This window comes from Larimichthys crocea, chromosome XXI, assembly GCF_000972845.2.
Source record: "Larimichthys crocea isolate SSNF chromosome XXI, L_crocea_2.0, whole genome shotgun sequence".
Taxonomy (NCBI): Eukaryota; Metazoa; Chordata; class Actinopteri; family Sciaenidae; genus Larimichthys; species Larimichthys crocea.
This window is the reverse complement of record NC_040031.1, coordinates 1,191,904-1,206,029: the sequence shown is the minus strand read 5'-3', so window position 1 is coordinate 1,206,029 and position 14,126 is coordinate 1,191,904. Positions and strand designations below refer to the sequence as shown.

Below are 14,126 nucleotides of genomic sequence, written 5' to 3'. Positions count from 1 at the left end.
GGATAATTGGGCATGTAATTATGAAAAGTCACAAATGCAAATTAAGGTGTGGATATGGCAGCAGGTCAAGACGACGTCTGGACACTTGACCTATTTTTGGTCCTGAAAAGGAACGTTTCTTCCAGAGTCTTAACCCGGATTAAAACATTGGAAATCAATTGGAATAACTGGTTCAGTGTAGGGATTAAATCATGACTCCATAAAGGAAAAATACATAATCCACAGGTCGTACAGGACTCATCAGCCCACGTCTTTATTGTTTCTGTTTTTGTGTGTTTCATTAACACCTCTCTCAGGCTCACGGGGGGGTGTTTTTACTCCTTCTATTGTCTTGTCGTTGTCACCTCTGACCTTCTGCCTCCTTCCTATTGGTCGTCTATGAGGCTGCTGATAGAGGAGCTGAAGCTCATTCTGCTGCCGTAAGTGAGCTTGGATAAACACATCAACTAAACGCCTGAAACATAGCCTGCTTTCTCACCCAGTGTCGTCAATTGTCATTGTCAAGAAAAGGGATCATCCTCTGTGGAGCAGGAACGTGGTCAGAACCCTTTTCTGTCTGCCAGCATTATAATGATCTAATAATCTGTAATTACCAATTCTGACTTCAAGGTGTGACACTGATAGTAGCTTATACTTTTTTGAAAACAGCAACTTATATTACCTCATTAATGTTATTACCATTTTTAATCCAAATACTGCACTGATACAACCATTTTATTGTTAGTAGCTTACCATATTGTTATCAAAATATTACTTACTATACTACTAGTCTTTAGAGTTTCCTCATTATTACCCAATACCATGCTATTAATAGTTCAATTACATTTACATTTAATCACCTTTATTATCAAAGCATTACCTCACTATTACCATGTTAATACTGAGCTGTAATGTAACGAGTTACCTGGACGACACATATGCCTTAACGAGTCTCATACTAAGCAGCTGAAAATTGCTCAGAAGCAAATAAACTTGTATGCAAGCACATTAGCTTGCTAGCGATTTCTAGCCTCTGCCTTTAGTGAACATGAATCTTTTTGTTGGTGAAAATGTGTTGCTACAGTATAGTTCTGCACACAGTAACAAAACACTCCAGCACACTCTTTCTTTGGTGTTCTTCCACTTATTTAATCCCCTAGCTAATAATCCAGCTGTGGTTTATGTCCAGCTAAAAAACAAACATGTCAGGACCCCATGCATCACATTTAGTCTGTTACAAAATCCAGAATATAAAAGCATTAATGTTCTCCAACTAAGCAATTAGAATTAAACCATAACATTTGAATGCACTAAAAATGGTAAAATATAAAAATCTAAAAGTATAAATAGAAATTTGGTCCATCAAGTTGATTACTATAATATTATTTACATTAGATTATTATTTTTATTATTCCAGGCCCTTATTTTATATTTGACTTCAATAGCACACTGCTGCTACCGTTGTGATGGTATTTACAGAAAGGAGTTCAGTGCAGGAGCTCTATAAAAGACAAGCTAACAAAATATCTCATTTGATGTAAAAAGATGCAATTTTTTCCCTTTTTTCCCCATTTGGCTCAGTGCCAATAAATACAAAGGTCTAGGAAAAGTTTGTTAGTTGAATGAAACGTCTTAGGACAGTACAGTGTTAAAACATCGGACAGTTAGTCTACAACTTGTATCAAAGTTAGAAGTACAGGATGAAAAATACAAAAAGGCACACATTACAAAAGGGGAGTCCAGATCCAGCGAAATAGAAACTCATTCGGTACGTGCCAGCCTCAAACTACAACACAGGAGTCCTGAACAACGACGATTTAGTACTTGTAGCATGAGTCTGGCATCAGGAGAAGTTCTGTTGGGGGTTGAAGAGGAAAGACAAAATGCTGTTGCTCTTTTGTGAAAGTTAAAGTTCTTTGTGGGTTTTTTGTGGTGGTTACACCAGGGACTCAAGGCTCTCTGCAGTACTGGCAGTTCCCACCACGATGGTACCGTTGTTGTCAGAGGACTGGAGGGTTTTCTTGTCTTCTTGTGTCCCAATGAGACTCAGCATGGCTTTGTACAGGAACTGGTACTGCTCCTGTAAAATGACAATTGTTACATTTGAGTGTATCAGTATCCCGATATTATTCTGGTAAAGTGTGTTCAATTACAGGTCCATCATTTCTGAAAAAAAAGCCTAGGCAATCATCTGCAAAGAACAAAGTAGTCTGGTACTAAATTATGGAGTAAATAGGAAGGTTCTTGAAAGAATTGCTAATTGTAACCCAAATGAACATTATGCCTGTATGCTTGTTTGTAAACAAATGTTACATCTTCAGCTGACTGTGTTTAAGTTACTCTAGCAATTAATTGGAATTTATTAACAGGTTTCATTTACCCTATGATTACTCCCAAAAAGCTTACAAGAAATGGATCAGAAATAACAGATCAGTAAAGCATTACTTTTATGTTATACTTCAGTGAAAATAACATCAACAATTTGTGTTACCATTAGCATCCCAAAAGTTACAATGTACAATACATCATTTATTTATTAGTTTACAAATATGGTGCAAAGTAATTATGTTATAATTAGGACCTAAACAGTATTTCATGTAGATGAACTTTACACCAGTACACCTCTAGTAAGTTAGTACTTAATAACAGTCATTTGAAATTACAACTTGGATTATATGGACACTGTTCTAAAGTTAAAGGGGACCTATTATGGCTTTCCTTACTTTCTGTCATATTTATTATATTACAATGTTAGATGTTGATATTAAACAAGATCAACTGCTCTGAACTCACATTCTGGGCAGAGTCAGATAACAGGACAGTAAAGTTAGCTAACATTATTGATTAAAGTGATGGACAAAACTATGAAAATAAGACCAACATTGTAATGAGCTGGATTATCCTTTAAACTTAAATTGTAAGTCACCCAAGCTGTGTAACAGACAGTACATTATCATCAGTGTATTGTGAGACAGACGACAGCCTTACAATGTCACTGAAGATTCCTGGTCGCATGAGATTTGTCAGCTTGGCCACTTGGAAGACATCAACTGAACCTTCAGCCTCCAGCTGGCAAGTCAGAGACGACAGAGCGCAGAAGGTTCCTGCCGTGACTCCACCCACACTGGGGGAAAAAAAAAAGATAAATCATGCCCATCCTGTAAAATATCAGACCTGAAAAATCCCCTAAATGTTATTCTAATGGTGAATGGTCTTACTCATCGTGGACCACAGTGGGGCCGTCCTTAGCAGCACTCTCCTCTTTCACCAGGTTGAGGAGCTCAAAGGTGTTGCTCATGGGACTGTCTGGGTTTGGCCAGCGGGGGGCACGGTAATGTTTCACCTCCAGAACGTAGTCATCCTGTGAAGATAAGGAGAAAAAAGATCAGATGTCTGTCACAAGTCATAAGAGTTTTAAAAGAGTTTTAAACTTTTTGCCCTATGCCTCTAGTATGTTTTTCACAGCATAAAGCCGTACACTGGTTTATACTGTGCAATACATGATAGTCCGATTAATAATATAAATCTCACATCGTATTATTAGACTTCACATTTTCATATTATGTTGAATGGATGGTTGAGATGTAAAAGATTCTCATCTTTATGACATGCAATCTCAACATGTATAATTGCATAGTTGCAGAGTTGGTTTTGTATATAAATCTGTATCCATTCAAATTGTGTTTAATTACCTTCCACTGTTTATTCAACCATTTATTTAATGTTTGTTGGCCTTTTCAAGCACTTTTTAATTCAGCATCAATACATCTGAGCGTTGTGAAAAATTGTTTACCAGTCATAATTACATGAATTTTGACATGAGTGCTGTCTAGGACTAGGAGGAGTGTTGCCATCACAAAACTTGTGCTGCTTTGTATTTATAGACTGATTTAAAAATGTAGTTTATTCTAATAAAAGTTGTCAGCACTGCCAGTGAACTCAGCTGCATTACTGAACATGGCATGTGCATGTTGCCTAACGGTTTATAGTCTTACGAGTGATGAGTATAAAGTTTGTCCTGTGGCGTTAAAGGAAAGGTGGATGGAGATATAAAATCTAAAGGGTTCATCTTCAGGTGAGCAAGAACAGGACAAGAACATTTAATTGGAATACAGCTTATATATTTTCTTATCGTGAACCAAATTTTTGATGAGAAATTTTTGTCCTGATGTTTACACTGTTTACTTTACCTACCAGGTGAATGGAGGTGAATGTGATTTAGCTGAAAAAGAAAACATTTCATGGCAGCAGTGTGTTCTATGTAATCAGGGTCATTAAAATTATTGAAGGATCTTGTGGTCGAAGTGAAGTTGTCCTAGGTTGCACTTACTTGTGTAGCTTCCAGTACATAGTCCTGGACCACCAGCATGTCCTCGTTGGCCAGACAGATGTGATTCTCAGTCCTCTGAGTGACAGTGAACATCTCATAGCTGATGGGCTGTCCTTTACGGGGCCAAGCAGCAGACAGCTCTGCTTCCTCCTCCATCTAACAACACAGGAAGTCAGCAGACAGTTACATCACAGTCTGAACGCTATAAATGGGACTATGACATCAGAATGAAACAGCAGCCATGACATGAAATAGTAGGGTGGTTTCCAGTAATGCTAATTAAGGTTCCAAATTGGGAAATTGACATGAAAAGAACTTCAGGAATTCAACATGAAAATCAACAAACAGACCACAAAAGCCTGTATTACTCAGAGTTGCATTTAAATAAAATCCACATAACAATAATAATAATAATTTCAAAGGGTCTATACTTTGTTTTTGGTTTCACTTGTTAATGAATCGCTTGTGATTACAACAACACAGCAAAAGTAACTAATTTAGATTATTTAAATGTTCCCACGAGAGTAGCAATGAGGCAAAATGGCATGAATGTAGCATTAACACAGGCATGAACTTGATCACCATGTGAACATCTTGCTTCCTGAAACAATAATAATAATAAAGAATTAACAATAATTTCCCCAAATGTTTAACTATTTATTTTAACTTAAAAGTAAACAGACATAAAAGATTAATCACACAAAGTTCTGTGATTAACATTATTTGAATTTAAAAAACAGTTCCTCACCTCGGGTGACGCTGTCCCCAACAGTGATACAATGACTTGGGCGTTGTGATCCCAAATCATCTTCCAGAAGTCCTTTATGGTGTCAGGCAAAGGATTCTGGGTGATGATGAACTCATTGCTCTGCCTGTAACCCTGCAGGAACACAACCATAGACAATATTGGTGTCAAGAAGTATTGCTCAAGTGCAGCCTATTAATAAATTAAGCAAGAAATATCACAGCTACACAAGGGTGGAGATAGTGATTTTTAAAGGAACAGTATGACTTTTCAGGAAGGTGGGAAGCCAGTTAGGCTTAACAAATCATGGACATATCCCTGTCATCGGTTTGAAAGATTTAAACCTGAGGCGAATGTATTTGTTCTTACTGTGATGTAAGAAGCATTAATGTAGTCTGACGTTTCTCCGGCCGTCGTAGACAGGCGCACTCTCGACCTCTCAACTGCAAAGACATAAAAAAATGTCAGAGTCATGCACCTTTCATGCACATTAGCCTCTTCTAACTTAAGCAAACTGTAACCAGAAAGGCAAATTAAACATTCCACAATAACACCATGCTGATTGACGTCTTCTTAGGAGCTGCAGCTCTTAGTGGACAAACATGCTGGACTCACCAGGTATCACAGAGCAGTTTCTGTTCTTGCTGCGGTTGCAGTCCTGCAAAGCTACAGAGTAATCGCATTGCTTGACTCCAGAGTGACAAACCAGCTGTGGAAAACCAAACATCTCTTAGTGACTAAAGAGACATCTTTTAACCATTCTGACATAGACTGAACTGTTTAATGAGCTGCTCACCTTGAATTGTTTGTCCAGGTGCGTCCTCCCAGCAGGCCCCGGGATCAGCAGCTCATCCACGTACCTGTGCAGGTGAGCCGCCATCACCTCTGTCTCTCCGGATAAGATGGCTTCCACCAAGGCATCATGGATAAAAACATATTGTTCCTGCAGAGAGGAGATAGATGGTGCTGAAGTTAGACTGAAAAAGTCTAATTCTTTTTGTGACCATTAATATGTTGAATCCAATGGGAAATGTGGGAACCCTTCAAGAATAACATAGAATTATATATAACACTAAATTTGAAATGACTTATGGGCAAATGGAAAGAAATCAGTCTTGGGAAATTTGTATTTCAAGTAGCATATATTCACATTCACACCCTGTGATCTTAAAACATTTTTTTTCAGGGACTCTTCCCACTAACCTTTATTTTGGTGATTTGCAGATCAAAAGACGGTTTATGCATCCAAGTTTAAACTGGACTGGTTTTGTTTGAAAAGTTTATGTTTTTAGACATCAGGGTTATATATTACTATTTCTTTTAACATTTAAATAATTATAATTTATGTATACTGCTGCTTCTTGACACTTAAGACTAAGACAAGATGAACTGCCATCAGTTTGAAAGTAAATAAATGATTATATTTTTCAGACGGACAGACAGACAGTTGACCTCTGACCTCTGTCTGAACCAGGTAGTTCCTCTGCGTGCGGATGTGTTTGAGGAATCCCGCGATGTTGACAGTGTTCTCGTCTTTTATCTGCTTCAGCATGCTGTCCAGGACGATGTATGTACCCGTCCGGCCGACGCCTGCGCTGCTCATCAACAAGAAAGGAAAAACAAGATGAATCCAGGATTTACTGACGTGATGATAAAAATGAAAACAAAGCTTTTTATCAGATCTTACCTGCAGTGTACCACCATTGGCCCCGTGTCGTTCATCCTGGCTCCAGATGACTTGCGGACGAAGCTAAGCAGAGGAAGAGCGTACTCTGGGACACCCATGTCGGGCCACTGGGTGTAATGGTATTGTGTCACCGTCCGTTCGTTGCTCCGTCCCTTCTGGGAGCCCTGCAGGTGTACAAGATCAAACAGGAAGTGATGAAACTTCTAGAAGGAACTGAAGTCTTCAGTGGCGTCATGAAACGTGCTGGTAAACTTAAGGTAGATACAGTATGGATGTGGAACATTATTGGGTCATTTTGCATGTGTGAATTGCAGGCAAATCCTGCAGATGACGGTTGAATATTTGATCTACTTTACTTTTGATATTTCCTGGTCAGTTTGTTTGCTCCATTATGTGCATAAATAATATTTCATCACTTGAATGCAGCTACTACATCCACTGTGTTACAGACCTTTTTGGTGTGGGTGTTTCTGACAGTGAAAGTCCTCTGGGTGTAGTAGGCGAACACTCTGCTACTCTTCACTGTCACCAGGTAGCTGCCGTACTCCTCGTGCACCTCCGCCGGCCAGTACTGATCACACTTCCTCTGAGAAGACAATCAATGCATCAAAATTTTGAAATGATCATACAAAATTGGTACTTTATTGCATGGGAATAAAAATGTAGACATAATTCAAATTCAGTGTAAAAGCATTGTCTCTGTAAGTTGACAGTGTGTCTCAATATCAATCAGATCTCAGCTTCACAAACATAAAAATAAGACTGATCACTCACTCTTCCCTTCTCCACCAGGTTGGTAATCATGACGATGATGCACACATTTTGCTCCCAAACCATCCTCCAGAAGTCCTCAGTGCTCGACCTCAGAGGACCCTGAGCAGCGATGTATGAACGTGGCTTCTTGAATCCCTGAAGAAACACACAGTGGCACCTCCTGCATTTTAGCATCGCAGTTTTCATAAAGTTGTGGGACTCACAAGAGACAGATTGAAAAATAGATGAAGGGCTTTCTGACAGCAAGCAGTTGCATTCAGAGTTTTGGATTTCAAGGCAATCCATCCAATAGTCATTGAAACAACTACAACTACTTTGTGGTGGTAAAGCCCAATCTCGCTCTAAAGTGTATAGTAGACCCGCTGATCCACAAGATCACCAAGACTTCAAGGCCTTCTTGTTTTTAAAGGGTATAAGAAAACTATTTTTGAAAAAATACTTTTAAAGTTCAGATAATTATTTCAAATATAAACTTTAAAAGGAAACTTCACAGGTTAAGGACACAGTGAACAGCCTTTATTCTCTGCTAAATAGCCTTGTCCTGCATTATACAGTTAAAACAGTTAGGCAGCTAGAACAATGGCCTAGCATCAGAGAAAAGAAAACAGTGAAGCCTTTATGGACGTAAAGACAGAAACATAGAATTGACAAATGCTGATGGAGGAAGCTAAGAACAGAAAATGAGAGAGTAACTGAGCATGAAGGCACTGGACAAGAGTTGGACTTCTTGCTGTCGGACTAGTAAGCAATATTAACTGGCTGCTATGTTTGTGTTGTTGCATTCGCTTGACATTTGGCGTAAGCAAAATTTTTGAGGTTTTTGATCACATATAGCTATAATAAAAACAAATACACATGTACAAAAAAAATACTAATTTCTTTTTTTTCAGTAACAGCCCTACTGGAGTCTGAGTACTATAGCTAAGACTGATTTAAAACCTAGGATCTTCAGTCTCTGATCTTTTATTTACTACATACCCACCCACTTGCTTGACCTCAAATAATATCCATTCAATGAATGATCATATCCTGTTCATCTCTGTCATGTGTCATTGTATTTGTTTTTTTATTTGTATTTGTCCTACGTCCTACTGTGTATTGTAACCATTTTATCGCACAAATAAAACAAAAGGATCACAACAGGATCTCTCAATTAAACAAAAAAATGAATTTATCTTATTAGACACAACATTCCCACAGTATTGAGATATATAAGTGAGAATTTAACATATTTTATTTCACTGAGCTGCTTAAATCTGCATTGAAACTGTGAAATACAGTCAAAGAGTCACAATATGACTATGTGACATTGTAATATTCAATACTTTCTGGGAGTGAATTACAAAAACCAGAGAAGACTGAAAGACTCTCACATCTGAGAATAAATCAAATCAGATTTTAAAAAAATCAAAGGTTTTAATGAAAGGAGGAAATCGGAGCCCTTCTAATCATATCACACTTTTCCACTGATTTGCAGGTGGCTGTATCACACCAAGATATGGAGCAATGTGCCAACAAAGGCAGAGAAGAAGAATAAGAAAGCTCATTATGAATGTAAACAATCCAAATCAATCAAATTTAGCTTTGTAAATGTTTTATGAAAAAGGAAATACATTCGGTAAGTTTGTTAGAGCTCAAGGCTTCACATTTTGGTGAGAATCACGTTCAACGTTAACGACAGCACAGGAAAGAATGTCTCAGCAGAGGGCAGCATTCAATAGTTCAATAACTTTAATAGTTTAATAACCTTCACATGAGTGACAGCTTTCATACTGTAAGACCCAAACATTCTTGTAACCTATAGGTTGACTCTCCAGAAAGGTCATCAGACAGTCACTGGGTTTTTTGTCTCCTTTGCCTTTCACAAAACAGCTAGATACTCGAAATGAAATTTTAATGGTGCAGTGATAAGAATAACCGAGAGCAATGCAGGTCCCAGCTATGTCAGCATGTCTAATCAATAGATCAAAATTATGCAGGTGGTGTGCTGACATTGGTTTCAGAAGACAGAGGGAAAAGTGATATGGAGACTGAGAATAGAATAAAATAAAACTTTGACTGATTCAGTACACAGAAATGAGTCTGCGGGTGAAGACGAAGAACTGAAATAGAACTGAAAAACTGGGTGAAACAGGCTCCTTACATCCACAAAGTTTGCGTTTATGTAATCCCTCGTCCTCCCATCTTTGTCTGCCTGTGGCGCGAGTCGGACCCGGCTGTGGTCATCTGACAAAAAATAGAGCAACATGTGATCAGATCAAAAATACTTCATTTTGGTTTTAAATTATGTATAGGTCTGGAGTTACTGTCAGCAAATCCCATGAAAATCCAGAAAACAACAATGTGTTAATCCATCTCAACGCCTTCTGACTTTCTGTTTGTGGCACTCAAGATCAAGCCCATTTTAAATAAAAAATAAAAAACACATCACAAATATAATGTGTTTTTTAAAAAGCCTCCGTTATTTCCAAAAACAGGTGCTCACTGTGTTTTTTAGCAAACAATACTCAAACAGGAGGAAATAGTGCTTTTGTTGGGGACTATTTCCAGCATCCACATTTGGCGCTCTAGTGAGTTTTTGGAACAGAACGGATATCAACATATGAATGCAGAGAACCTAAAAGCTAATAAGAAGTTAAATTGTCTTCAGAAGATAGCCAATTGGTACCAAGACTGCATTTCAGCCAATGAACATGGTCTGTTGCATGTTGTTCCATTCCCTATAGATTCTGTCAATGAAAGCTGCCACACTGTTGATTATGCATACCTTTAAGCCTTGATATAATTTGAAAGTGTAAGTTATATAGAAATTCAGCCTCAGTACTGTGCTAAACATGTTTATTTCTGCTGTGTCTCTGCAGTTTTTGGCAAGGTTTTCTTCTGCATTGAAGGCTAAATCAATAATAATAATTTTAAAAAAAATACAGTGTAAATAATGGTTATGAAGGAACATGTCAGCCAGTGCAACAGTGTGGCTCACCGATGTGTTTTCAATAGTTTTTTTTACAACAATGGAGCAGTATCACACTGATACACACACACACACACACACACACACACACACACACACACACACACAATACTATTCAGTGTTGACAATAATAACAACAGCAAAATATCACCAGACTTTTTTTTTTTCTAAGTTTCTAAAAGAAACACAGATTTCTGTAGTGCTATGAAACTTTCTGTGGGAACATGCAACAAGGACACAGTGTGGACTGTGCTCTAGTCTACTCACAGGCCAGGATGTTGCTGTATCTGTTTTTAGTCTTGTTGTCAGGATGGTTGGAGCTGTCAGTTGTCATCCCCATGTCCACCGTACACGCCTGAACCTCCTGAAAACACACACACACACACACACAGAGTCACAGAGCTTTAGAAATTACCTAAAGCATATGGGAGAATTTACTCAACCATGTAAATACTTAAGATAATCCATAGACTAAAGTGTGAACAGTTTTAATATTTTCGGTGTAGAAAATAGTTGCCAAACTCCTCAAATGTAGTTTTCCAATGTATTTATCTGCATTGATATTTTTAATTGTGATATTTCTATCAGGCGTTATCCCATGGTGATGTCACCCCTTGGTTTGGTTTCATTAGTCTGGTGTGTTGAGCTCCCTAAGCATACCCTGCTTTATCGAGCAAAATTGACAAAATGAACATCATGCTGTGTGGACGAAGATTTGTATCTAGAGATTGAGACCACAAACTCATGAGGAAACTGATTACTGTGGTGATATATCAAGCGAGAAATAGAGTCATTTTTCCATAAGACTCCATATGATCAGACTTTTTTTTTTTTTTTGCAGCCAATAAAACTGCCCCCTTCTGGCCACTGGAAAGAATGCAATTTTATGTTGACTTCACTTCACAGACCTGGAAGCGCAAAGCACTAATTATATACTGTGAAAGATTTCTACTTAATTAAGTGATGTTATGGAGTTTGATACAACAGTGAAGCAGCCTCGCTGCCAGTTTGCCTCAGTGGCCAACCACAGTAATGCAAGAACAAAACTACAGCAGCCCAGAAAGCACTGAAATACTGAAATAAATGAAATAAATGAGACATCTGTAAAACATGCATAATCTTTACACAATACATTTTTTAAATAAATAAAAAAAGAGGAAGAGAAAAACTTCTTGTGCAACTGTGTGAATTGGCGCTGTATTCATTTCTTATAATACATGCATGACTTCATCAGCTGGTGTCCAAACAGCAACCCTGTTTGTAACATCCACAGTTCCACGTTAACAACAACACTTCGGCAAAGACAAAAACAGAGCTACGAGCGCGGCAGCGTCCATCAGCGAATCAAGACATCAGGAGGAGAGCGTCTTACCTCGTAACTCTCCTTCAGTAGCTAATGATGAGGGTGAGGAAGCAGCAGGCAGGCAGCAAAGACGTTTCCGTGACAACACAGTCAACCAAAGAGGTGCAAAAATACAAATTAAAAGACAACACAGAAAACAACTCCACACTAATTCATCTCACAATACAGATCATGCTACTGCAAACACAAAGGTTAAGTTAAATTAATTAAAATATATAATTAATTAATCATTAAATTTAGACTTCTCTAAAAAAAAAGGGGGGGGATCTGTATTTCAGTATAGTTTTGGTGATTTGCTACTAAACTCAAGTGTTTTTATCCACTCCAATTCACAAAGAAGTATACTTTCACTTCACTGAACTGACAGCTCGGGATATTTTTGAAAGTGGTCTTTCTGTCTTTGTTTTATACTCCTATTAAATACTAATATACTGTTTTCCTTCATTGTCTCTTTACCTCACTATTACTTCAGCTTTGGGATCTTTTTTATGATTATTAAGTGTATCACAAATGTCTCCCTCCCTCCGAAGCCTTGTTGTCTTTGTGTTGATGTTTCCTTTAGCAGCTCTTTCACAATAAAACAAAGTGCAGCTTTGATTCGTGTCATGTTGCCTTTGAGGTCTGACACCTGCTGACTGTTTTTGCGCCAGTTGCGACAGTTGACAGATAAAAGACACCAGACATGCTGCTCACTATGAGACGAAGCAGCAACATTAACCTTCCAGCTGATCATTATGGCTCACTGTTAGACAACTGTAAGCGATAATTATTATTAGATCATCATGTCATGCAGCATGCGGACAACAATCAGACACAACCCCCACAAATGCACACACAAACATACACCACAGGCAAGTTTGAGACATTAGAGATATCAAAACTTGTACATGTTTTAATGTCAGCTGAAAAACAATCCAGTCTTTGTACCTCAAACTCTTGTTGGAAGCCATTGGTGTTGTGAAGCTCGGCCACGTGTTTCACAAACTCCTTCACTGGAAAAGCTGTTTCCTCTGGAAGATAAAAATATAGGAAACATGATCAGCTATGATTGGAATCTATGATTGACCATCCGTTTCTCATCTTGCAGTGGAGAGTGAGGACATATTGACAACATGAGGATGTCTTTGAAAAGTAAAGACATTTTCAGAAATGAAGGATATTTTTAAAGTGAGGACAATTTTGATTTTTTTTTTTGTTTTGAAGTCAACTGAGGAGAAATGCTATTTTTTTTACACTTAAAAGTAGGGATGTTTCTGGTCTGGTGATACGAGGTGATCAGCTCTCCCAGCTTACCAAGCAAAGGAGAGTATGATGAAAGCTGAAATGTTTTCAGGTTAAGGTTACAGGTTTTAGTTTAAAGTTACGGTTGAGAGAAAGTATTATCCCTGAAGAGTACACTCCAAACCTGAATCTAGTCTATAGGGTAGTTCTGAATATTGAAGTGTGGTTGTATGAGGTACTCATTGATAGTTACACACCCCCAGTTTGGAGAAGCAGAAAGGAGGACAAGCACAGAAGTTTTCGAAGGGAAACTGAAGCCTTATAACGCTCTCTCTAAAGCCGCGGTTCTCAAAGTGTGGGGCGCGCCCCACATCACTAGCCTACATGCAGCCTAAATTAAAACAACATTAGATATGAGACCCTGAGAAAAATGTAACCTGGAACCAAAGTGCCAAAATAACCATTAACGTTGGCATATTAATTGTAGTGGAACAAACATTATCCATGTTGTGTTATTGCCCACACTAGCAGGCTAAATTTGTGACACGGACATTTTAACATTTTAAGCTTACAGCTTTGCAGCCACTAATGCTGGGATAAGAATCATATGTTCACTTGCTCACTTGTCTTGCCAAATGCATTACTCGCTTTTTTTGTTTGTTTGTTTTGAACAGATTGCAAAGTGGCACTTTTATTTTCTCTATTTCTCTATTTTTGAACTTGATGCAAGCTATGACACAGCTGCACTTTTATTTTCCCTATTGTTGAACTTGGTTTATTTTGATGTTATTGAGTTAGAATTTAGATACGATATGATGTTACTTGAAAATGTTAAGCTTGGCGTATTTCATTAGCATTGTGTTGGGGCGATAGGGGCAGGTGGGGCTTGAAAATTCCCCCTTGTCCAAACAGGGGAATGACAGAAAAAGTTTGAGAACCACTGCTCTAAAGCAACCAGACTCCCTCCACAAAACCAATCATTTTACTTCACAGAATACGTGGGTTGCAGGTCAGCCACTGCCGTGATCTTCAGTAATTTAAGTTTCGATCCAAACT

At 38.1% G+C, this 14,126-nt stretch overlaps 1 protein-coding gene across 5 annotated transcripts in view; it reads right to left on the bottom strand.

The window, feature by feature from the left end:
• Positions 1-1,107: 1,107 nt before the first annotated feature.
• The window catches only part of ptprz1a (protein tyrosine phosphatase receptor type Z1a), an 82,781-nt gene continuing 69,762 nt past the window's right edge, over positions 1,108-14,126 (bottom strand). For 4 of the 5 annotated variants that reach the window (XM_019267647.2, XM_019267651.2, XM_019267652.2 and 1 more), the window contains 16 exons: positions 12,777-12,859; positions 11,859-11,879; positions 10,754-10,850; positions 9,659-9,741; positions 7,516-7,650; positions 7,193-7,327; positions 6,742-6,905; positions 6,514-6,649; positions 5,851-5,997; positions 5,670-5,763; positions 5,424-5,497; positions 5,058-5,189; positions 4,310-4,465; positions 3,198-3,340; positions 2,968-3,103; positions 1,108-2,059 (listed from right to left, as the gene is read on the bottom strand). In XM_019267647.2, the coding sequence (XP_019123192.2) occupies positions 1,916-2,059; positions 2,968-3,103; positions 3,198-3,340; positions 4,310-4,465; positions 5,058-5,189; positions 5,424-5,497; positions 5,670-5,763; positions 5,851-5,997; positions 6,514-6,649; positions 6,742-6,905; positions 7,193-7,327; positions 7,516-7,650; positions 9,659-9,741; positions 10,754-10,850; positions 11,859-11,879; positions 12,777-12,859 (1,880 nt within the window). In that variant the 3' untranslated portion in view covers positions 1,108-1,915. The remainder of the gene's footprint in view (positions 2,060-2,967; positions 3,104-3,197; positions 3,341-4,309; positions 4,466-5,057; positions 5,190-5,423; positions 5,498-5,669; positions 5,764-5,850; positions 5,998-6,513; positions 6,650-6,741; positions 6,906-7,192; positions 7,328-7,515; positions 7,651-9,658; positions 9,742-10,753; positions 10,851-11,858; positions 11,880-12,776; positions 12,860-14,126) is intronic. The other variant, XM_019267650.2, reaches the window with a different exon arrangement.